We start from the raw sequence: 24,381 nt of genomic DNA, 5'->3' as shown, positions 1-24,381 counted from the left end.
CTGGCTCTGTCATTGCTTGGTCTCCCTGTGGTTCAGTATCGCCACCTGTAAAATGAGTGCACATCACATAGTAACGTGTGTGGACAACGTGTGTTGGTTATAGTTATTATTAAGTGTAGGGTGCTTGGGGAGCTGCTTCCACAAAAAATCCCTCTGATTTATCCGGGTCAATTCAGACAGCAGTTCCTTCCAAACTGAGCTCTTGGTTACATTTCCTATCTAAGATTTCCTTCCACTCCTGATCGTGACTCTAATAAGAATTGTTATTTCACACTGCTTTCCCTGACAAGAGTCTTATGCCCTCAGATGCATCTTTCAGTTGTCCCAGTCACTAATTTGAAAATCTTATATAATTGTCTTTGATCATCTCCCTCCCCTGTTCAAAATCTCCTTCAGTGTCTATCATCGTCTTGAGTATAAAATACACTTTTAGTCTGACATGGAAAATGGGGTCTCCTGGAGATCAAGTAGTCCTGGGTCCCTCTTGGGGGACCCCATTTTCCCCTTAATGTGGTGACCCAAGGACGAAAGAACAGGTTGAACTGAGGAGGGCCTTGGAATGCAGGAATGGAAAAACCAGACCCTAGCATCCTTCCCTCCCCCACGTTGTAACCATTCATGGAACAGTGTAACCTGCCTCCCCTCCTACCCCACAGGGAGGAGGCATTTGCCCTACTCTTCCCCCACCCAGTATACATGCCTCATCCAATCAGCAAGTGACCTGCAAGACCCCTGTCCCACTCCTTGTACCCTTGCTATCAAAGTGGACGAAGGACCCCTGTTCACCATTGGTTCTCCCTTGAGCTGGCCCGCTGTTTAACATGGTCTCCCACTCTAATAAACTTTATTTTCCTCTCGTTCTGTCTCATGCCTAGAAATTCTTTTCCAGCCTGCGCCTGGACCATGACATTTTTGGTGGCCCGTAGGGGAACCTCGGGGTCTCTTTCCCACCTCCTCACTTCTCCTTTCTCATAGGGACCTTCTGTGAACAGGCAAGCGCTGTGGCAGCAACTGAGGAACTCTGGCCAGGTCACCCTCTGGTGTGTTCCAAAGGCCCACTGCTCACTGCGCCCAATAGCTGCCGGGTGAGGGTGCTGGAATGGGTGAGGGTCTCTCCTTTGTCTTCTTTCCAACTGAGGACTAGGCCAAGAAACATTGTGTGGGCATGGGTCAGGTACTTAGAAGCCATTAGGGCACCTGCCACATGAAGACTCCCGTGTGAGGACAAGGGGGACACGGAACGGATCAGGCCCCGAGGGCATCCATCCCCAGCAAGACAACGTCCGTGCACCGTGTCAGGCACCCAGTGGTTGAAGCAAAACAGAGACCTCCATCCCCTGGCCCCCGCGTCCCCATAGGATTGTAAGCGGATTCCTTAGCCTTCTTCCCTGTCGCTTTCACGTCTCTCCCTTTTCAGTCCGGATTGATTTACAGGAGCCGAGGTGTTGCCTCTGAGCCATCCCAAGGGTGCCCTCCATGTTTCAGGGAATCTCCGAATGGTGAGTCACCCGTTGCTCCCGGGAATCTGTCTTTCTCTGCCGGGGTCACCTGGTGCCCTGGCCGCACGGTTCTCAGGGGTCACCTCTCACTGTCAGATGCTGCTGTTGGGACGGTGGGCCATTTTTGTGCCATTAGTGGCATAGAGAGATCACTGGGACAAAGGGACACCCTTCTGTCAGCCGGTGACTCTCAGTGCCCCCACTCTATGGCAGGTAGGCTAAGAGTGGGTTCTGGTACGCCCTGGGGGCCTCTCTCAGACTCACCCCTTGGCTCCTTTCTCAGAAACAGGAAATTTTTGACCCTGCAAAAGGCCTGGCCCCAATACAAACTGGGGGACCCCCAAAAAACGGCCTCTGAATGGCACACGAGCTTTTGCCAAAAGCAGGGAAAGGACTCAGAATTTCCTTACGTTCAGTCCTTCATGGCCCTCAGTCAGAATCTGGATTTGAGGGGCTCATGCCTCATGTCTTTCAGGTGCCTCCCATCTCCTGTCAAAAACTCTCCTAACATTCTAAAGAATCCCCTTCTAACCACGTTTATCTCTCAGTTGAGGAGGGAACCAACCTTTTCCCACTCCTGAACATCCTAAAGAATTCACTTCTAACTACTCCTGTTTCTCAGGGAGGGGAAGGACCCAGCTTCCCCCACTCCTGCAAATAACCCTTCAGATTCTTTTGATGGAACAGAGACCTCACTTCTGACCAAAGGGACAATCCAGGATTTTTATCAGCTGATCTGCCCCTGATATCAGAGTTAATTTGAGCATTATTTGGCCTATTATTTAGGTATAAAACTATGACTACAGAAAGGAAAGATGATTTTTTGACACAGGATGGCCATTATATTCTTTAGACTCCGGAGTAAACTAGTTAAAATGAAATTCTTTTCTTGGAAACTGCAAAACCTGTTCTTTTTGCATATGCAATTAAAAACAGCTAGCTTGTTAAAAATTCTGCCTAGGGAAAAGCTTGACGTTAACTCTTTCTATGTCCCTGAAATACACAACCCACTTTGCCTGAGACCTCAGCCTTGGGCAAATTAGAACTTCAAAAAGAAAAAGAAAAAAAGGCGGAGGCGGGGGTTGTCAAAGAGACATTTTAAATATCAGTTGGAAAACTATGAGATCTCCATCTGTCTGTCTGAATTTATGTATGTCTCAGTGTGTGTCTTTTTTTTTTATAGTATTGCTGAAGTTGTAAATGAGTTCTAATTTAATTGGCCTAAAGAAAAAGAAATGCTTACAAATCAGACAATTGTAAGTACAAGATAAATTAACCTAAAGAATATCAGATTCATGTGAACTGGAAAATATTCAATATTAAATATCTAGTATTAATGTTTCTTTTGCTAATCTAATATAGCTATGTCTAAGAGTTATTAACATTAAGCATAATATTTTCATTGTGCCTAGGTTTATTATAAGTTAAATATTGTTATTTAGCAATTTTTTCCACTCCTGATCGTGACTCTAGTAAGAGTTGTTGGTTCACACTGCTTTCCCTGACAAGAGTCTTAAATGCCCTCAGATGCATCTTTCAGTCATCCCAGTCACTAATTTGAAAATCTTATGTAATTGTCTTTGATCTTCTCCACCGCCCCCTCCCCCCCCCCCCCGCCCCGTTCAAAATCTTCCCTTGGTGGTGACACTAACTTCCTCTTATAGAGAAACTAGAGATTTTGGACTATTAATCATGTTTGATGCCATCCTGAGATGTTCTCTAGAATTTTTTTTAAGAAATTGTCACTGGTATTTATGTTCACCAATCTATAGAATGCTAATATAAAGGTCAGTTCTTGGTTGCTTAAGGAAAGTAGGATGTGTGTTTTCAGTAAAGAAGGTATGAGGAATGAAATTACATTTTATGAAGGGAAAAGGAAGTAGGTCTGACTTACGGGTGGCTGTTTCAGGATGGGAGAACAGAGGAATGGGTGCAGAGAGTGATGAGATTTTATGCAAAGTAGACCCCAAGGCAAGAGTTTGCGCATAAATGCAAGTTTTCTTGAGATGTTAAACTGCCTTTGACAATGGATTTTAAGCTTCTTTACCTCTGAAGTGATCTGTTCTATGTTTACCTTTGAAATCTTTGTTAACTTGGATAGGTGGATATATAGTTTCACAGTGGTCTATATGATTTTATCTGACTGAGTGTTGTAAACCCTTTTGCTATTTACTGACAAAAACGTCCTAAATAACTTGACTTCTAGCTGATTTTGGGATGCTTCAGAGGGCCCCTGAGACATCCCAGGGAGCTCTCAAACTACCTGGGTTCACTGGACGTGTTCAGTGGGAAGCACTGTGGAAGGGGTGGCAAATCTTCTCAGGTTATACTGTATGGTTGATGTTACTAATACAGATATTCTGAAATTATGTGGAGTTCATATAGATCTGATATGCCCTGATAAAATGTGGTCAACTATAATTCTAGTTACCATATTAAAGTGTTACATATCACAGCAATGACCAAGCTACTCGGGCAATTGCAATTTAATCAGATTTTAAACTTGTCTTATATGGTTTCACTCTGATGCCTTTCAAGAATACTGCTACTTCAAGATTTATGGAAAAGACTTTTCTGAGATTAACCGATAAACAAAGTTTGCTTGTTTGTTATCTGATAAACTGGTAACAGACTGTAATTTAGTCTGCTGTCTCTGGCGACCCCACGTACTATACAGTTGATGGAATTCTCCAGGCCAGAATACTGGAGTGGGTAGCTTTTCCTTTCTCCAGTGGATCTTCTCAACCCAGGGATTGAACCCAGGTCTCCTGCATTGCAGGCAGATTCTTTACCAGCTGAGCCACAGGGGAAGCCCAAGAATACTGGAGTGGGTAGCCTATCCCTTCTCCAGGGGATCTTCCTAACACAGCTGAGGAAGATCTTCCTTCCTACCAGCTGAGCTATGAAGGAAACCCTATATGGTTTCACTCCAGTGCCTTTCAAGAATACTGCTACTTCAAGATTTATGGAAAAGACTTTTCTGAGATAAACCGATAAACAAATTTTGCTTGTTTGTTATCTGGTAAACGTAACAGACTATAATTTAGTCTACTCTCTATGTCAAGAAAACAAAGTTTTCTTAGAATGCAACTTTCAATAACAGATTATTAATTTCTTTGCCTTTAAGTGATTTATATTTGTTTTTTTAAATCTTTTGTTACTTTGGTAAAGAAGCATTATTTAAGTTTACGGTACATGTAGACAAAACTCATTCTGCTTCTACAAAAAATAAGCCCTCACGGTTAAACTTTTGCTATCCTAATGTCCTTAAAACATGGCAACAGTCTACTCTGAAATGGAGGAATTAAAAATGGGTGAACAGTGTGGTTACTTCAGTCGCGAGGGTCGCACGATAGTTGCGTCACCGGCGAGTATCCTGCAGCATTTCCCCACTACCGCAAAAGTAGTCGCGATGAGTTTGCCCGTCAACCCCAAGCCTTTCCTCAACGGATTAACAGGAAAGCCAGTAATGGTGAAGCTTAAATGGGGAATGGAGTACAAAGGCTACCTGGTGTCTGTAGATGGCTATATGAACATGCAGCTTGCAAATACAGAAGAATACATAGATGGAGCATTGTCTGGACATCTGGGTGAAGTTTTAATAAGGTGTAATAATGTCCTTTATATCAGGGGTGTTGAAAAAGAAGAAGATGGGGAAATGAGAGAATAGCATCTTTGGGGGGGGATTTTTTTATATATATTTGTAAACAATAAAAATCTGATTTTCAAATAAAATTAAAAAAAAATGGGTGAACAGTAGCTGTAAATCAAAGAGTCAGGGCTATGGGAAATCCAAGACAGCTGCTTGGGTTTTCCCGGCTCCCTGACAAACCTCATTTTTATTTGATGGGTTAAAGCCTTCCCTGGCTACAGGGTTAATGCCCTCATAATGAAAAAAATCATGTTTCACTGAATATTAAGTTTTGTTCAGTGTTAAACTAAGTTTCTAGTTTTGTTAATTAAGGTCTAGTGTTTACGAAGACTCACTTCTGAGATAGTTACCAATCTTCAGATAAAAATCAGATGCTCCATGATGTACACCCAGGAGATTAACACTAGACGGAAGCCCACCAGGCTCCCCCTTCCCTGGGATTCTCCAGGCAAGAACACTGGAGTGGGTTGCCATTTCCTTCTCCAATTAGACTAGGCTTTACCTAACGAAGGTTCTTGACTTAAGTTCTTGCTTGTGACCTTACTAATGACTGTTCCCTGTACTGTTCTCTGTGTCACTTGTTTCTTACGTTACCAAACATGTGACTGAGCCTGTGATAAAAGGCTAATGTGCAGTTCCATATGAGATCAGTGATTGTAATAATGTAACTCTAGATATGGTTTCACTTTCACACATTGGAGAAGGAAATGGCAACCCACTCCAGTGTTCTTGCCTGGAGAATCCCAGGGAGGGGGAGCCTGGTGGGCTTCTGTCTATGGGGTCACACAGAGTCGGACACGACTGAAGTGACTTAGCAGCAGCAGCAGCAGATATGGTAAGAAGGATCAGGAGGGAGTATTTTCCTGGACCAAGAGGCTGGTAACACAGGTATGGTTCAGAGACCTTTGCTTCTCTCAGTGCCTGGTCCAGTAACAGCACACCGATGGGCCTGTCAATGGAATCTTTGTTAAACCTGGGAATGAGCCTTCCCAGCACTGCGGGACACAGTGGCCAGGAAATGCACCCAAAGCATGGTCAAATATGGGGCTATGAAGGGACTGGAAGTCGGCACTCGCCAGCTGCCTCTGCAAAGATTACATCATGACCACTGCAAGCTGCTGACCTTCAACACCACCTGAAAGGAGCTCAGGGTGGGGATCAGAAATAAGGTACCCTGTGCTCTGGGAAAAACCCAGAAGAACCGGCTTTCAGGTAGTCAGATGTTTTCAGGTAAAGATTTTATGAGCCCAAATTCTTGCATCTTCTCGTACCTAGAGAAACACGTCATGAACCAATATCTGGTCCTGGTTCTCCTGGCTAGCTCCTGAGCAGCTTTTCTACTTCTTTAATCTTTGGGCCATGTATCTTTAACTTTCTTGTTAAGTTTGTTTCTTCTAGAATACAACAGACCTCCAAGTGGTAGTGTGACAAGAATATTCCCTGGCCAACACCCCGACAACGCTGAAACAAGCCTCCTTATCATTCCGTGACTCTCATCTCCCTCCGTAAATGCATCCTGGCAGAGAACAGGCAAAGGGAGCCCAGAGCCCCGCGATGCCCCAGTACAGCCTAAAGAAGCCAGTGGCCATTGCCCCTTTCCCAAACGCCTGAGAAGGGAAATAAGTAGATAGTTAGAGATGAGCAGGTATCAAAAGGGGCCAAAGAATTGGAATTCGGTGACCCAAGGATGAAAGAGCAGGTTGAACAGAGGAGGGTCTTGGAATGCGGGAATGGAAAAACCAGACCCTATCCTCCTTCCCTCCCCCACGTTGTAACTATTCATGGAACAGTGTAACCTGTCTCCCCTCCCCCCTCACAGGGAGGAGGCATTTGCCCTACTCTTCCCCCACCCAGTATACTGCCTCATCCAATCAGCAAACCACCCGCAAGACCCCTGTCCCACTCCTTGTACCCTGGCTATAAAAGTGGTTCAACGTTGGTTCTCCCTTGAGCTGGCCCGCTGCTCTAACAGCGTCTCCCTCTCCAATAAACTTTATTTTCCTCTCGTTCAGTCTCATGTCTGGAAATTCTTTTCCAACCCCCCCTGGACCATGACACCTAATACTTGCTTTTACTGTCTTCTCCGGGTCTCAGCTGTGGCATGTGAAATCTTTTATTTGGGGCATATGGGATCCAGCTTTTCAACCTGGGTCCCCTGCATTGGAAGCACAGAGTCCTAGCCACTGGACCATCAGGGAAGCACCCCCTTTGGGGTTTTGAAATGCCTTATTAATGTGTGAAAATGGAGAACTGCTAAAACAAAACTCTCAAAATTTTGGTACATTTACATGTCCGCAACATATAATAAACATACAAATACATATTCCTATGTATTTATGAGAACAAATACATAAATATAATTGTGTAACTCACAAGATAATTGGAGAAATTCTACAGCTCTTAATTCATAGTTGATATGATTCGTATTTGGTGCACAGATTAATAGCCATATGGTGACTAGAGCATCTTCCTCTTTCCTTATGATCAGTGAACTTCTCTGTATTAAGAATGATTTTGTCTGGAACTAATGACTTATACAATATCTGTTTATTATGTCTCATGATTCTGCCATCTGGATTGAACTCACTGAGCCTATTCCCTCTGCATTTTCTGGGGCTGGAACGTTCAAGATAGCTTCATTACTCACGTGTCTGGTGCTTCAGTCGGGCTGCTGGGATAGCTGGTGCCTGGCTGGGGGCCTCTTTCTCCATGTGGTCTCACGTGGCTAGCTTGGGCTTCCTCAGAGCATGACAGTCTCAGGGTATGTAGACTTCTTACCTGGTAACTCATTTCTGAGAGAGGAAGTCCCTTTTTGAGACTAGTCCTTGAACTGGTGTTGTGTCATTTCCAACATATTCTATTGGTGAAAGTACAAAACCAGCCCTTTAAAGGAGAGGGAAAATAAAATATAGACCCCATCTCACCTCTGGATGCAGAAAGCAACGTGTGAGTCCGTGAGGGGAGGAAGGGATCACAGCCAATTCTGAGGGCGTCGCTACCTCAGTCAGGTAACATCCGTATGGAGGAAGCTGCCTTATTGACTCACTGGTTCTACTGCGATATGTTTGGCATCCCTCTCATTGTTGAAAGGTCATGGCATTGTCTCTGTGTCAGTGTCTGCTCATCGTGTCCAAAGGCAGGAGACAGAAGTGGTGAGGGGCATGTGGCTTTCCTTGGCACTGCTTTGTAGTCACATAAAGAAAAAATCTTTCTCACAAGCCCCAATCAGATTTCTTCTTGCATGTCTTTGTGCAAAATTGGATCATATATCTACCGTTAAAAAGGATGAGTCCTTTCCCTAAGTTGTAAAGTCACATCCTAATCAAAATTGGATTTCTGAGAGCAGTATGGAAAGGGGAGAATAGATTTTGTACAAGCAAGTAACAGTGTTGGCCACGTTCTGTAACTGCTTATATACAGCTTATATACTACAACCAACATTGTAGAACAATTACATAATTGTATATAACTTCAGATAACACTGTAATTTCACATTAGATATTTCCCATCCACCATCCACATAACAAGCCTCAGACCAGTGTTTGACTTTATGAACTCTTTGCCTCTAGTGAGAAGAGCCATACAGATCCAAGGCAAAGAGCATGAATTGAGGGAGGTATGCAGAATTGGGGCCAAAGCAGTCCATCTAAAATCCCCTCGTATTTATGATCTAGGCATTCTGAGATCTTTGCTTGTCCTTATGCGCTTCACGGTCACACATTGTGTTTTCATGCTGCCATTCTGTGTACCTGTAACGTCTTTCCTTATGCCTTCACCTGACCATCCTTCAAGATTCAGCTCAAAAGGCATTTCTTCCTCTGGGCCCTCTCTTACTCTTAAGCTAGATTAATGGCCTCTGTTGCCTGTCTGCTCCCATGATACTCAGAGCTCATCACCACTGTGCTGATCATATAATCAGATTTATTAACATCGTGTGTTTACTTATATATGTCTCACATTAGATCATAAAGACAGCCTAATGCCCTTCAACTAAAGCTAGGACTACATTTTCTGAGTCCTCATGTCTTCAGTGCTTAAAGAGTATTTGGGTCACAGTAGAGAATCAAATGCTGGTCGAGTAAATGGATGGACAGTAGGCTGAAATTCTATCCTGAAGGCAAGAGGAAGCCACTGGATAATTTTAAATGTGATTGTTATAATTTCGGTGGGGAGCATTTTGGTAGCAGTGAAGAATGCAGTAGAATGGGTGAGATTGAAGAGGTGAAAAGATTAGGAAACTGACATAAGACTCTATGAAGTAATGAGAGATAGAACTAAAATGCCAGTGTTGAGGATGAGAGCAGAACAGACTCAGTATGTAGAAAATAAAGAGATAGATCCTAATTCTCAGTTGGTTCTGGGGGGTCAAATAGAGGCAAACTCTTTAGCTGATTTTTATGTTTCTGGCATGGGTTACTCATTAAAGATAGAGCCTTTTCTTCATATCAGAAATGTACCACAGGGCAGATATTCTGGAGTCCAATTTTAGAATAATGAGCATGTGGTGCCAGTGGAACGCCCATGAAGTAGGCAGTTGGAATAATTGTAGCTTAAGTGAGAAACCAGAGCTTGATAATTAGATTTGGAAATCATAGATCAGTAAAGTCATAGAAATAGCTGTGTTCCACAGAAAGAACGAGAGAAGGGGCAGAGAACAAACAGTAAGAACCCGCGTTGACCAATGATGACTGGATGAGAACAAACCTGTGAAGATATTGAGGAGAAGCTAGAGAAGCAGGTAGAAAGTGGGGTGGACAGTTTGTTAGGGCTGCCATAGCAAAATACCACAGACTCCATGGCTTACCCAACAGAAATCTATTTCTCACAGTTTGAGAGGCTGGAAGTCCAAAGTCAGGGTGTTGGCAGGTTCGGTTTCTGCTGGAACCTGTGTTCTTGGCTCACAGGCAGCCTCCTTCTCACTGTAAGTGCACATGGCTTTTTCTCTGTGTATTCACAGCAACGTCCCTGGTGTCTCTTCCTCTCCTTGTGAGGACATCAGTCACAGCGGGTCAGGAGCCTACCTTCAAATACAGTCATGTTGTAGGGTAGGGCTTCAATCTGTGAATGTTGGGGATACAATTCAGTCAGTACCAAGGGGATACAGAAGCAACAGGGCAGTCAAAGGAAGGAGATGATATGCAAGTATCTATAACGTTAGACAAGATTCCGACTGAGTTGTGCCTACCGGGTGTATTGGTTGCAGACCCAGGTGTGAGCCGAACAAAAGGACTTTCCACCAGACAGGGGGCTGCATAGGCTCAGTAATGAGTAAGAGACGAGGAAGCAACAGCAAAGGGTGGCGCTGATCATTCCAGAGTCTTCTCAGAATACAGGGTGCAGGTGGATCCACCCTGATCAGCTTACCCTACAGTGGAGACTCCAGAGCTGGACAGGCCTCTTTCGCAGCCACACTCTGGCCCTTACTATTCTGCAACCTTGGCCAAACTCAGTCTTTCTGAACCTCAGTTGCTTATGTGTGCTTACCTGCAAGGTGAAAAGTAGAGTAATACTGTGAGGACATGCTCCAAAAGTTAAGGGATTGTCTTTGGCTGACAGGGTTAAGGATCCTTTTCATTTTCTGTCTTCGACTTATCTATATTTCAGAATTTTTCTACCTAAAATGAACATATATTACTTTTGTGATTTTAGAAGGTTTTGTTGTCTCCAAAATAAGCTGTTCATGCTTTCTGTAAACATGTGGCAGAATTGCAGTTTCTATGAATATCTGGAGAACTGCAAACAAGGAAATGAAAACGGAGTAGAGAAAGACACTCATTTTTCTTGTGAAGACAGACATACGTTGAATATTGTAGGGCACAGAGTTGGGTTCACAGCTGAGAAAAATCTGTGCTTTCAAAGATTTTATAATTGGTGGGTTAGAATTCCTCCAAATAAACGAATATGCTCCATGTCAAAATGGGACAAAACATTTTAAAAATAGGTTGTTGTTTAGTCACTCAGTCGTATCCGACTCTTTTGAGACCCCATGGACTATAGCCTGCCAAGTTCCTCTGTCCATGGGATTTCCCAGGATAGAATACTGGAGTGGGTTGCCATTTCCTCCTCCAGGAGATCTTCCCAACCCAGGGATAGAACTGAGTCTCCTGCACTGGGAGACAAAACTTTTACCACTGAGCCACCAACGAAGCCTGATAGGTTAAATAAACTAAATGCTCCTAGGGTTCTCCCTGGGGGATGAGGGATGGCATTAGGTTGGAGGAATCACATGTTTCCTGGAGGAGGTAGCATCCTGGATGAACTGAGAGGCAGGGTGCCCCTCACACATTCACTGCTGTCTCAGCTGTCGGTCAGCTTCACAGTGGAAGGAAAATTGGCCCAGAGGTAAGAGCTGAAGATGCAGAATGGCCAAGGTACATGGAGAGGAATTTCCCTGACCACTGCTTTAGTTCCAGTAACCTCAACAGCTGCATGTCAGAAAGTTGAGGGGAGTGGAAAGTTCTTGCCTCATCACAGCTGGGAGATGCAAGACTTGCAGTAACCACATTTTGATCCAGTCCAGTTGTTTTCTGTGTGTATGTTCAGAGTTTGTAAAGCTGGAAAAATGAAGATACACAAGCTGTGTAACTTTTGTTCAAGTTGGTTTTTATTGTTTTTCAATTTGATCAGAACATAAAAATTACCCCCTTGTTTTCCTTTTCTAACTCCAGCCTTCTATTTATTTTTTTACTTGGCTGTGCTGGTCTTAGTTGCTGCATGTGCGATCTAGCTTCCTGACCAGGGGTTGAACCTGGGCCCCCTGTATTGAGAGCTCGGAGTCTTAGCCACTAGACAACCAGAGAAAACTCCCCCTCCTTGTTTTTCAAGCCCGGAGTCACACTTTTAGTTTTTGTTTCCATCTGTAAATTTTGCAACTGGATCTTAACTGCTTGTGTGAATGCACAGTAGATAACAAGTTAAATATGCAGCTATGTGTGAGGACCATCGCTTAAGGGTATCAGACTGTTCTTACAGTGAGAATCCCCAAAGGAAGGTCATATTGACAGATTTGTAAGATTGTCAAATTGCAGTATACGTGAGTTTACATGACTCTGATTTCACCTTAGTGGTTTCTGAAAGATGAGTCTGCGCTTGGCAATGCTGAATTCAGACTCTCAATTTCATAGGGGATTGAAGATGATATTAGAAATGTTAAAGGCAAACAAAATTAAAATCAGTATTAATCATATACAACAACAGAGATCACCGGTTAAATATTCCGTCCTGGATTCAAATACCTTAAACCTGGCCTCTAAGAATGTAGAATATCTATGTTCATTGCATGCAATAAATATAGAAAAGAAGGCCTTTGGAATCGATTAGGTATTTATTTGCCTCACTGTGCTTCTGGGAGTAAGGAAGTGAGTGTATGTATACTGGCCAGAGGAACTTGGGTGAGTTTAAAAAAAAGAAAGAAACAAAACCACATACTTCTCCATTTGTAAGAAAAGGAAGTAGTATGACATCATCCTCAGCTAAAATCTAGCTTGTTTATATCTCAGTTTGTTAGGTAATAGAATGCCTTGTCCCAAGTGATTAAATAGGATGATTAAGTACAGTGTTCTTCTGAATCTTGATTACCTCATTTTATTCACATAACAAATGTCTCTTAAACACCTATTCTGTGCTAGGTCCTGAGTATACAAGTGAGTGGAGGAAAAGATATATAATTCCTGTCCTCGAGAAATCTGGACATGAATTGGGAGAATGGAAAGGAAAAAAATGACACAAATTATTATAAAACTGCAGGTGTAGCAAGTGCTAAAAAGGAGAGGCCTATGGTGCCAAGTGAATCTATAATAAAAGGGAGGGCGGGGAAAGCTTGCCCATCAAGGAAGTCAGGATTCACCCAGGAAGACCAGGAGCAGGCTGGGTGGAAGGGAGGACAGGAAGCAGAAGGGGAGTGCACATGCCTCTGGTGGAGCGGGGAGGAACACACTCTGGGCAAGTTCTAGGAAGTTAGAGATGCTCTCAGTGGAAGAGGAGAAACCGGGGAAGGTCACAAGAGAGGAAGGGGCTCCAGGGCACCTTAAAGGAGCTTGTTCCTATCCTCTAGCTCAAGAGCTGCGGGAGGTCTTCAGATGGCTTTAATAGAAGGGTTGGTACAAGCAGGTTTGCCTTTTGGAAAATTGACTTCCACTCTAATTTGAGAAATGGCGTGCAAAGGCCCAGAATGGCCCAGACTGGGGATGCCTGGATGGGAAACTCCTACTCCAGGCCACAAGGGATGGTGGTGGCCTGGGTGGCGACTGCAGAGGAAACAGGAGAAACGGATTTTGAACTCAACTTTCCTCCATCACTCAAGTGGCTTTGGCAAGGCCGTTGATGGGAAGGAAGGTGCCCAGCCCTGCTGATTTCATCCCACTTCCTGCATCCTAAATTCTAGAGCTAGGAAGTGGTCTTTTCCTAAAAGATGCATGCAGAGGCAGCTTCCAACCTGGGTGGAGCAGTGGTGACAAGACTTAAGGTTGTTCCAGGATCACACAAAAGAATTCTTGAGATTGACAGGGAGATGGCAGGGTTGGGTTTCCAGGGAGAGCTAGTTGCCTTTATTCTCAGTAAGGCTGGCCACCTGCCTCTGCAAACAAGCTTTCTCTCAGATAAAAGAGTTTTATTGTGTAACCTGCTGGAAGATCTCTGACCAGAGGGCTGTACTGAATCTAAATCTTTCAGGGCTAGATGTAGGGTGAGCGTATCTAACCAGGACGCATGGGAAAGAGAAGGGGGCCTGCTAATAATTGAGCTTTGAAGCAAATATACACCAGGATTGTTTGGGGCAGACCTGGCCACATTACTGAGATGGGGAAGTTGGAAGTTCATCCTGTTCTGCTCTCACCCATGTCCCCTTTTGCAGGGAGGGGCTCAGGGTCCTGTCCTATCGCAGACAGTGCTGGAAGGCAAACCCTGGCACTCAGATGACCCCAGGCCACTTTTGCTCTCACCCTTTCTGCCCTACCTGATACATTCCGAAGGTAACATTTCCCGTTAAGATTATCACTCTGTGATGACTTGTATTAGTAATTGCTCACTGAGTCACTCCCAGAAAAGAAAGAGGCGATTCCAACTGGGAGGCATCACCCAAGAGCTCATCAGAAATGCTGCCTCTTAAGACATGCTGAAGCAGAAGCTGCCTTTTAACAGGATTTTCAGGGGGTCCGTGGGCACATTGAAGTTTTCCACCTGCAGTAAGATAAACGTTTTACAATGTGACGGTGTAGGCAAACACAATTAATTGAAACAAAAGTCTAATGAGGAAATACTACTTTATTGGGGGAAAAAAACTGTGCTAACAACTCGGATTTTAGCATCTACTCCTGGGTAGCCACTTGAAGTTTGAAAACCCCGCTCTGAGGCACTTAGGAGCAGCCCGAAGAGGGTTGTAGGGAAGTGGGAGGATGCTGGTTTGGGGGGTGCTCTGGAAAGTGCACATACACCCTGCGTTCAGAGACTTTCTGGAACTTGTGCGCTTATTGCTCAGCAGTGCTCGGAGCGGGGAACGTGGAGGGCAGCGCGGGGCGCTGAAAGTTTGCCAAAGCCCCGGAGGGGCCGGTCCCGGGGCAGTGATTGGCAGCTGCGAGAGAGGGCGAGGGCCGGGAGCCGAGCCGGGGAGCGGGCTCCGAGCAGAGAGGTCCTGCCCAGCTGTTGGCGAGGAGTTTCCTGTTTCCCCCGCGGCGCCCGGGCGAAGTCGTGAGTCACTCGCACGCCGGGCCCGACGACACTCCGCGCGCGCAGCCGCCGGCCGGGCCGGCCTCCAGCTCCGCTCCCCTCGGCCGCCGGGCCCCCTGCGCCGCGCCCGCCGCCAGCCTCCCCGCGGCCCGCGGCGCCACATCTGGCCGCACCGCTGCTGGGCGCCCGGCGCGGGTCCGCAGGGCGCGGGGCGCGGCGTCCGCGCTCGGGCCGGTCTATGAGGAGCGGCGGGGGCTGCCATGGGCCGGGGGCTGCTCGGGGGCCTGTGGCCGCTGCACGTCGTCCTGTGGACGCGCATCGCCAGCACGATCCCGCCGCACGTTCCCAAGTCGGGTGAGTGGCTCCCCGCCTGCGCTCGGCGCCGGGGTCCCCGGTCCCCGCCGGGCTGCGCTTGACAGTCGGCCTGGGAGGCGGGCGGAAGCCGGGACGTGGCCTGGGTCCCCGTGCCCCGGTGCCTTGTGCTGGGACGGGTGGGCTGTTCTTTCCAAAGGCCAGGAAAGCGGCTTCGGCGGGGGGCGCGCAGGGCGCCCGGTCCCCTTTGTGCGGGCAGGAAGGGCGCTGCGTCCCGGGCCGCCCCCACCCCCGGAAAGGGAAGTTTGAGAAGTTGGTGATCGGCGGAGGCAGGACGCGGCGGGCCTCGGAGTGAGCGGCGGGCACACCTGGTCCGGGCCTGGGGTGGCCCAGCGCCCCGAAAGGGCAGGGTCCCCCGTTCTCTGCTCCTTCCCAGGGTCACATGCCCCCGGACCGGCCTCTTGGTCCGGGGTAACTTTAGCAAAGTTTCGAGGAAGAGAGCGATTGCCAAAGGAAAGTTGTCTGGTTCCACTTGGGGTAGGCATGGATGAGGCCAGAGTGGGGGCTTGTCAGGTGGAAGGTGGAGTGTTTACTGAGTGCCTGCTGGGTGCCTGAGGTGTTGCCTGGAGCAGGACAGCCCCGCCTTCCGGGCTCGAAGGCTCTCTGCAGTGGTTTGGTGGAAACAGAGGGGTTAAAATCTTAAATCCCCCTGCCCACCTGATCTTGATGTCTAGAGGGTTTTGAGGGGAGAAAAATGCAGAAATTGCGCTCTTAAGGATTTGTTATGGAAAGTATCCAACCCCTGAGACCTCGACAGTTAGAAAATTTTGCAACTCTTAGCTGCGGAACTGAGTATATGCATCTGGGATCTGGTAACAGACCCAGAGTCTTTGGACCTTCGTGGGCCTCAGTCTCCTCATCTGTGAAAGGACGTGGTTAGGTCTGGATCATTTTAGTTCCCTTCATCTTTATCATCTTATGTCTCTCTCCTTGCTTTTGATGACTGGGAGTTGCCCTGCGTGGATTAGGGATGAAATGCAGAGGATCAGACAGCCCCCTTCACTCTTGAGGACACGTTCTGTTTACCGAGTGCCAGAGGCAGACCACTTTTGGTTTTGTCTGGAAGAAATGTGGAGGAGTTTCTACACAGGACATTCCATAGTACTTGAAGTGGATTGACAGCTTTTAAGCATTATGTTTTATGTTGAAGGTGGCATGGAGAGTTTTTAATAGAATGAGGAAGCAGCAGTATTGTAAATAAAAAGATTCTAACACAAATTTGAGTTCTGCAGTTTACTGACAGTCCGCTGTTTCATTCTTGGGTGCTTTCTTACGTTGCAGTACCAGAATGTTTGACTCTGATTATACCCCAGACTCTTAAAAACCAAGTTATATTTTGTTAATATTTTAAATGGCACCCTTAGTTTTCAGTTTACATTAGAAATCATTAAAACTTTTGTTTCAGTTTATGAAAGAAGGAAATTAGTGGGCCCTGATTCTGTTCGGGTTTGTTTACAAGGATCAGATTTATGATTTGCAAATTCCAGACTCAGTAGTTCATGAGTCAGTCTCAGTTCATCCATATACACACTCTTAAACAATTAGCTTAAAAGCCAACTGGCTTTTTATTTGTGCTTTTAAACAGCATTGCAGAACCCACAGATTTCATATTTTTATGGAATTAAAGCCACAAAATGGTTTAACCCTTGTAATTGGTATTCATTTGAAGTTACATTTTTGAAGATAGTTAAAGGTCAAAGGTAGCTGTAATCAAGATAGGAAACCTAATTCCACTTGTATTTACTTTTCCATGAAAGTCAGTGGTTTCAGGATTTTCCTAACATAATTAGTAACCTGTTGTGACATTTTTCAAAATATCTTAATGCATAGTAAGGGAAGAAATAAGCTTTTTTTATAGCCTTCTCTTGGGTTACTTAAAAAAAATTCCATCTTATATTTAGGATATTGACAGGTGAGCCAAGGATTTCAGTATATGGACAAACTTCACTAAGACATTACTTAAAGGTATCTTATTTTTGTTTTTGACTTAGTAGACTCACTTATCCTAAATGCCTCAAATTAAGTAATTGCTCTTTGGGGGAGAATTTTACGTGTCTGAAAACTCTTCAGATCTGAAAAATATAACTTTTACTTTTCAAATACCTAACAGGATATCCTTGTTGAGGACTCAGTGTTGATGAAAATGTCAGTACAGATAAATTTCTTTTCTCAAATCACTGCTGATTTTCTCAGGGTTCTGGAAACCACTATGCCTAGAATTGGATCTATTTGCTTTTGTTCCCAGAAAGCACATCTCTTACCTGTAGTCCACTTGCATTAATGCCATCTCATTTTGAAGTTCCGGTTTTTATCAGATACGCATCATGTTTTGGATTCCTGGTCTTTTTTCAGTGTAGCACCCCACCTTGAGACATTGCGCTCTGTAGAACCAGCGTGCCTGCTCCGTGGCCTCCATTTCCATTATTAGCACGACTTAAAAAATTTATTAAACCCTATTTTTCCAATTAAGAATGACACTTCATTGGTGCTGTTGCAGAAAATGTCCGTTACCCTTTCTTCCTTCTTAACAGTACTTATAATGTCATTTTGTGCCCTGGAAACAGCATCTTGAGGGAAAAAGACAGGCCTGGTCTTTGCCTCTGTTGAGTCTAAGATATAGGAGTGTGTTGAGACCCAGAGAAGGACACATATTTTAACCCTGGGCACTGGGAAGTATTATGGAGCCTAGAGCCCTTTGTCAAAAGCCCACTTTGGTGAGTGTTTCCTTCCAGTCCCTCCATTGTCCCTTTGAACATAGATTTTTTCATTGATCCATTCTTTTCTAATGGATTGTTCCCGGCCCTCAGTTGTGTCACTTCACTTTTGTCAAGCCACTGTCTGGAACCCCTGCCGCCTCGGATAATCTACAGTCATCTTTTAAGACTTTCCTCAAGGGTCTTCTTAAGCAAACCTGCTTTCAGTGCCCTGGGTGGAGCGGAAGTTCCCTTCCAAGGGGCAGGCCTCTCTGGTAACAGGTCAGTTCAGTTGCTCAGTCATGTCCGACTCTGCGACCCCATGAACCGCAGCATTCCAGGCATCCCTGTCCATCACCAACTCCCAGAGTCTACCCAAACCCATGTCCATCAAGTTGGTGATGCCATCCAACCATCTCATCCTCAGTTGTCCCTTTTCCTCCTGCCCTTAATCTTTCCCAGCATCAGGGTCTTTTCAAATCAGTCAGGTCTTCGCATCAGGTGGCCAAAGAATTGGAGTTTCAGCTTCAGCATCAGTCCTTCCAATGAACACCCAGGGCTGACCTCCTTTAGGATGGACTGGTAACAGTAGTAAGGCAGAATTCTCTGTGGGACTCTCTCAAAGGCAGTGGATTTGTCTTACTTGTTTTTCTGTCTCCAGGGTCTTCAGCAACACCTGGCGCATCACTTAGCACCCAGGAGACACTGCACTGAGTCTCCACTTCATTCTCTGGGAGGCAGGGCAGGCCAGGCGAGCATGTTCACACCCAGGCAGTCACTGTTTGTTTGTTTGGTGTTTAGTCTGAATGGTCAGATCTTTACTTTTAGTGAGAATAGTTTGGCTCTGATCTCAATAGGCAACTTTGCTGTTTTATACTGTGTCATTTGTCCTTTTATTCTGATGATCTATTGGAAAAGCTGCTTTTAACTTCTGACAAACATGGTGGAAAGCTGCGAGTTTTCATCCAGCCTCTTTAGCCGTTCAGTTGAATTTGTGCAGGGCATTCAAAGCCATTGCAAAACTTTTTCAAACTTTCTCCTAAAGATAGTTTCCAGTGAATACTGGAAATACAAATCCATTCCCCCCTCTTTTTTTTTTTCTAGAAAATTGTCGAAAGGAGACTTTCATTAAAAATGAAGTGCAGAAATCTAAATTTAGCTTTGAAGTTTCTTTTTTCATCAGGGTCTTCTGTTTGGGTTTTCAAGCAGTGAAGCAGAGTCTGTCTAAGGGAAGTGTGGCCCTGGGGCAGCTGCTGTCTGCAGAAGAGCAGTGTCGCTATTATTTAGGTCTGATGCAAACCACCAAAACAGTTTAAAATAGGGTGTGGAGGAAATGTCCTTCCTGGCTGCAGCATGGCATTATTTAGCCAATTTCCACAGAAAAACATAACTCTGTCACCTTGTTGGCTCCTGCCCTTTGGGGCCTTTGGTACAGCGTTCCAGAATAACTCATGATTTTCAGTAGAAGTGATTTAGCAGATAGGCATTAGCAGCAGGAATGCTCACCATATGTTTCACACTCCTTCTTTCCCTTGTAATATTTTGCTCTGTATGCACCTGTGGCTTCTGACCAAGGTGGGATAACGATGATGGTCTTTCTTGCCTGGCATGTTATGGGGTTTGGGAAGCCAAGCAAGCACACTGGCTCATCTCAAGGACAAGTAAGGAGAAGAGAGAAGTAACATTTGAGAGCCGGCTCTGAGCCAGTGACCTGACATTACGATCTAATTTAATCCTCAGGAAAAATGGAGAAGACAAGTTTAATTATCTTTATTTTATAAATGGGGAAGGTGGCGTCTGGACAAGGCCACTTGAAGTTTGCCTCTGTGTGTGTGTGTGTAGTTTCTAATCTCGTCTTCCTTGTGTTCTGCTCGGCCCTTCTCCTTGGTGTGTCTGTGTGGATGTGTGTGAAGATGGAAGTTGTGGAGTGAGTCAAGGCATGTCATAGGAAAGGGGAGTTTACCGTCTAATGTCCATTCAGTGCCCCAGAGATCATGATTTGCTTTGCTCCTGTGATCTGCCTCCTTCCTGACTGTCATCGTACTACAGAAAATCAAGATAGGGAGAGTCTCTTTGGCCAGGGAAACTCGGCCGTTCCTAATAATAGCGTCTGAGTGGTGGGACACCCTGCAGTGACCCGTCCCTTGACTACTGACAGCAGTTGGACTTGGGCTGACTGCTTCTCCAGATGTGCTCTGCCAACCCTAGATTCCAGGTGTGTGGGACCAGCATCTGTGGACAGACCTCCAACAGCTGCTGGAGTGGGCGGGAAGAGTAGGATTTATCCAGTCTCACAAAGAGGGGTGGCTTGATTTTTGGTGTCTCACTCATTGGAAAACTTGTAGGCGGTTAATATTCTTTGCCTCCCAAAAGGATCTCTCTTTTACTTGCCATAATCAGCATTTTCAGTCTTGGCACTCAACTGCCTCCTTGCCTGTGGTCAACTTAGGATTTCCTGCTTAGCTTCTTCAGGGTTCCCTAGGTCTGTTCTCGGGGTTGAAGCTATAGATCATTAGAATGGACTTATCTTGGGGCAAGTGTGTGGGATGGTGAGATCGTATCTGGGGAAGGTTGCCTGCCTTTATTTTATGCAGCTCTTTTTTAAATTTATTTTTTCTCTTTTCCGATAAGATATTTGCCCCTCACCAAGTTTTTCTGCTTAGTTAAAATATAGGCTTAGTATACAGGCAACAGGAGCCTCTGCCCTGGGATTTAGAGGGCACTGCTTTTATTCTTCTCTGGTCAGGCCCCTGTCCATGGGATGAGGAAACCCCTGGGCCTGTGAGTCCGAAGTCTCCCCTTTTTATTTTTTAAAAATATTCATTTATTTAGTTGGCTGCCTTGAGTCTTAGCTGCTGCATGCAGGACCTTCGTTGTATCACATGGGATTTTCCATTGCGGCACACAGCCTCCCTAACTGTGGCCCATGGGCTCAGTTGTGGCATGTGGGCTTTGTTGCTCCATGTCATGTGGGATCTTAGTTCCCTGATCAGGGATCGAACCCGCATCCCCTGCATTGCAAGTTGGATTCTTAGCCACTGGACCACCAGGGAAGTCCTCAAAGTCTCCCCTTTGTAGATCAGTTTCAGAATATGCTGCTTGGGTGGCTATGGACCAGCTTGTACAGCCCGGGTGGACCTTTGGGCCCATCTTCCTGTGGGTCTTTGTAGCCACTGGTCTGTGGGCCTGAGGGGTGGCGAAGGCACAGCTGTGTATATATGGAGTTTTGGGGGCGTGAACGTTAAAACTGGGGAGTTTTACATGTCACGAGGTCTCTCTTGGTGCCGGATGGAGCAGCCAGTGGAAAGAGGAAGGTCTGGGATGGTGTTTCTCCATTTCCAGGGCTGGATTCTGAGCAGGTCAAGAGTTTGAGAGTTGAACTTGGGCTTTTCTAAGACGTTATGAAGGTCCATTTGTCAGTTGAGGCAGAAGGATCAAACCTGTTTTACTGAACAGTTGGTTAGTGTGATCTGTAACTTTCAGTATTCTGACCTGTGATCCGTGGGCCACCATTTGTATGCCGCTGCCCTGGGTGTTCCGATGCCGGGGGTGGACCTATACCAACCTCATGCCTTTGCTGCGGTGTTAAGTACAAAATTAGTTGTTGTGGGTTGTATCATATTTTCCCTGGAGTAAAGAGATTGCTCATTAATGAAAAGGCTAAGAGTTTAGCTATAATCATAGTCTTGTATCTCCTTGAGGAAATTCAGTTTTTCATGGCTTGTCTTTTCCTGCAGGAAACTTAAGCTCTATTCATTTGACTTGTTCTAGCCGGGATTTCGCTTACACAGCTTCTTTAAGATTTCCCAGTGTCTTGCTTGCGTTTCCTCTTGGTCTTGGGAACATGAGGCACGATGCAGCTTATCTGGATGTTTTCTTCTCCTATTGTAAATATTTTATTTGAGTGATCTGTGGCCTTCTCAAGCCTTTTTAACGAAACAGGAATATCAGTACAGTATAAAGAAATAAAAAGCCCTTAGGATACTGTGCAAGGTATTTTTGTCAAAACTGTGCATTTTAGGGAGCTGGTAGCTTCACAGAATCAACATGAGTGTCTTTGAAGGAAAATAGGGAGTCAGGTGTGTATTATCAACATTTTCTACTTTTTCTGTTAAAGGTGTAAATTGTGGTGGAGGATTCATTAGCTGTGGCAGGAAGGTCACTCTGCTGCTTTGTGGATGACTGCTGGTTGTCCTGAACTCAGCAGAACTTTGCTAAGTAGGTGACAGTGGCTTAAGACCCCATGGTGGTGTTTCGTCTTGAGGAAGCGTCATGTGAAAGATTTTGTGGACAGGTTTCCTGATAATGTTATGATTTTAGTTACACTGATTGGACCACCTGAGCACTTCATATATATTATTTAACCTCCAGGCAGGTCAACTTTATAATGCTCGTAGTAAGTCTTCTAGAGATCAGAGAAATTAACTAAGGCCACTCAGTTAGCAAATGCTTAGTCTGGGGTTGAACCCAAGATGGTCTGGTTTGGGTACCTGGACCGTAAATGTTATGCTGGACTGAACAGGCCACCTCAATTGATACAGACCACTTCTCCTTTATAGCCTGGGTGCTGGGAGATTCTGGGGTTCAGAGAAATAATGGCGATAGCCAACATTTTTCTAATGCTTTGGCCTTTTTTATATGTTATCCTATTTAATTTCTCTAAATAAAAGAATGTTTAATCCATACACCAGGTAGTCAGACATTAGGCCTATCTTGTGACCTTAATGGGAAAATGGAATATACACATCAGATGAAATAGCCCTGGCTGAAACATGGCCATCAAGGAGTTTAGGTATTCTGAGCAAAACAGATACTTTATTTGGAAGGACTGGGGAAATTCAAGGATGAATTCAAGGATGTATAAGTGGGTGGGGGATATATATGGTGTGCCAAGGTGGTTTTGCCATGATGTGGATAGAACTTAACCTCAAGGCTTCTCCCTGGTACAGGCCTGCCTTCTTAGGGGGGACCCTGGCAATACGGTCAACAAGTGTCATCAAGGTCAGGAATGTCTAACACATCTTGCAATGCCCTGAAAGTTACCGCTCACCTGCAGAAGAGACTTGATCCAGAGGCTTCCCCAAATTTAGAGGCGTCTCAGAACATTCATGTGATACCAACTACATGAGTTAATTATGAAGCCAAAAAAGTACTTCCAAGTTATTCAAGAATAAATTAAAAAATTCTAGGGACTTCCCCAGTAGTTCAGTGGTTAAGACTCCATACTTCTGCTGCAGGGGACGCGGGTTCAATCCCTGTCGGGGAACTAAGATCCCACATGCCACACAGTGCATCCAGAAAGAAGGGGAAAAGAAGAATAAATTGCAAATTATGGTTATAAATTCTAGAGGAAGTATCGAGTTACTTTAAATTTTCTCTAGAGATATTGTGAACTACCATTGGAAGAGATGATTAAAGACAGTGCAACCAAAAACTGTAGTAGCATGTATCTGAGAGGTATATCAAGCAGTTAATTTGTTTTCTTTTAAATTTTATATTTGTGGTATCTGCAGCTTCTTAAAATTTGGGATTTGTAAGATGCCACTCTAAATTCTAAATACTCACTTTCATATCTAAGTTTCTGTTCTTAATTTTATATTCTTTTTCTTAAAGAGTGCCCTTAAAATTGATAAACTTCAGCTTCCAGAAGACCTGACTCTGTGCCTAATGGTAGGGTTTGCTTGTTGACTTAGAAAATAAATTTTAAATGTTCCCCACCCCCAACCCCATATAAATACTCTGAAGTCTGCCTTGTTACATCACCAGACCAAAACATTTTTTCCCTAATGTCTTCATTATTTTGCTAGTTTAGAGGCCCCATGCCAAGTAGAAAAACAAGTTGTAAATATATAATTATCACAGAACCTTGATCTTGAATGATCTAAACCTGCTTTGACCCATGGTTTTGAGATTAAGTCTCTGCCTAGGAGACTGCTGATGAAGATTAAACCCCATCATACTGGCCGTCAAGGTGTCTCGGGGCCTGGTTACCTTCTTTGGGCTCCCTGGGTCTCACTTTTCTTCTATGTATAGTGACAAGAATTGAACTGGATAAGATTTGCAGCTTTTTCTGTCCTGAAAGAGCTGGGTGTTAGTAAAGGAAATCATTGATGTTGACTTAGAAAACATAATCATTAACTAATCAAAATAGAAAACTATTGAAAGTCATCCCAGATTGGAACAGATGAATACCACAGACATCCAGTTGGAGTTTGTTGGGATGGATGCTATTAAAAAAAGAAACAAGCCACGGTTATTTTGGAAATCTCCTAGTGCAAGTGCCTGTGCAGACATCCTCACCAAAGAGCATGTTTCCTGCAACTCCCGCTTTCTCCTCCTGGCCAAAGAAAGGCGGCCTGGGTTTGGGTGGGAACACCATTTCCCTCTGGTTAATTGCAATGTTGGCATCCTCCCCTTCCTCTGAGTTGGTGAGAAGGTCTGTGAGTGGTTTTCCTAAGGTAGGGAGTTAGGAAATGCTTTTCTACATTTAGGAAAAGAGAAC

General features: G+C 44.9%; 1 protein-coding gene and 1 pseudogene across 1 annotated transcript in view; both read left to right on the top strand.

Moving 5' to 3' along the window:
- Positions 1-4,758: 4,758 nt before the first annotated feature.
- LOC148774072 (small nuclear ribonucleoprotein F pseudogene) lies at positions 4,759-5,190 on the top strand (annotated as a pseudogene).
- A 9,838-nt stretch (positions 5,191-15,028) lies between these two features.
- TGFBR2 (transforming growth factor beta receptor 2) overlaps positions 15,029-24,381 on the top strand; it is an 89,852-nt gene continuing 80,499 nt past the window's right edge. The window contains exon 1 of the mRNA XM_055414759.2: positions 15,029-15,168. Within this exon, the coding sequence (XP_055270734.1) occupies positions 15,075-15,168 (94 nt within the window). The 5' untranslated portion in view covers positions 15,029-15,074. The remainder of the gene's footprint in view (positions 15,169-24,381) is intronic.

This window comes from Moschus berezovskii, chromosome 24, assembly GCF_049115385.1.
Source record: "Moschus berezovskii isolate FMDL1 chromosome 24, NW_MosBer_1.0, whole genome shotgun sequence".
Taxonomy (NCBI): Eukaryota; Metazoa; Chordata; class Mammalia; order Artiodactyla; family Moschidae; genus Moschus; species Moschus berezovskii.
Note: the sequence above shows the minus strand (reverse complement) of the source record. Positions and strands in the feature narration are given on the sequence as shown.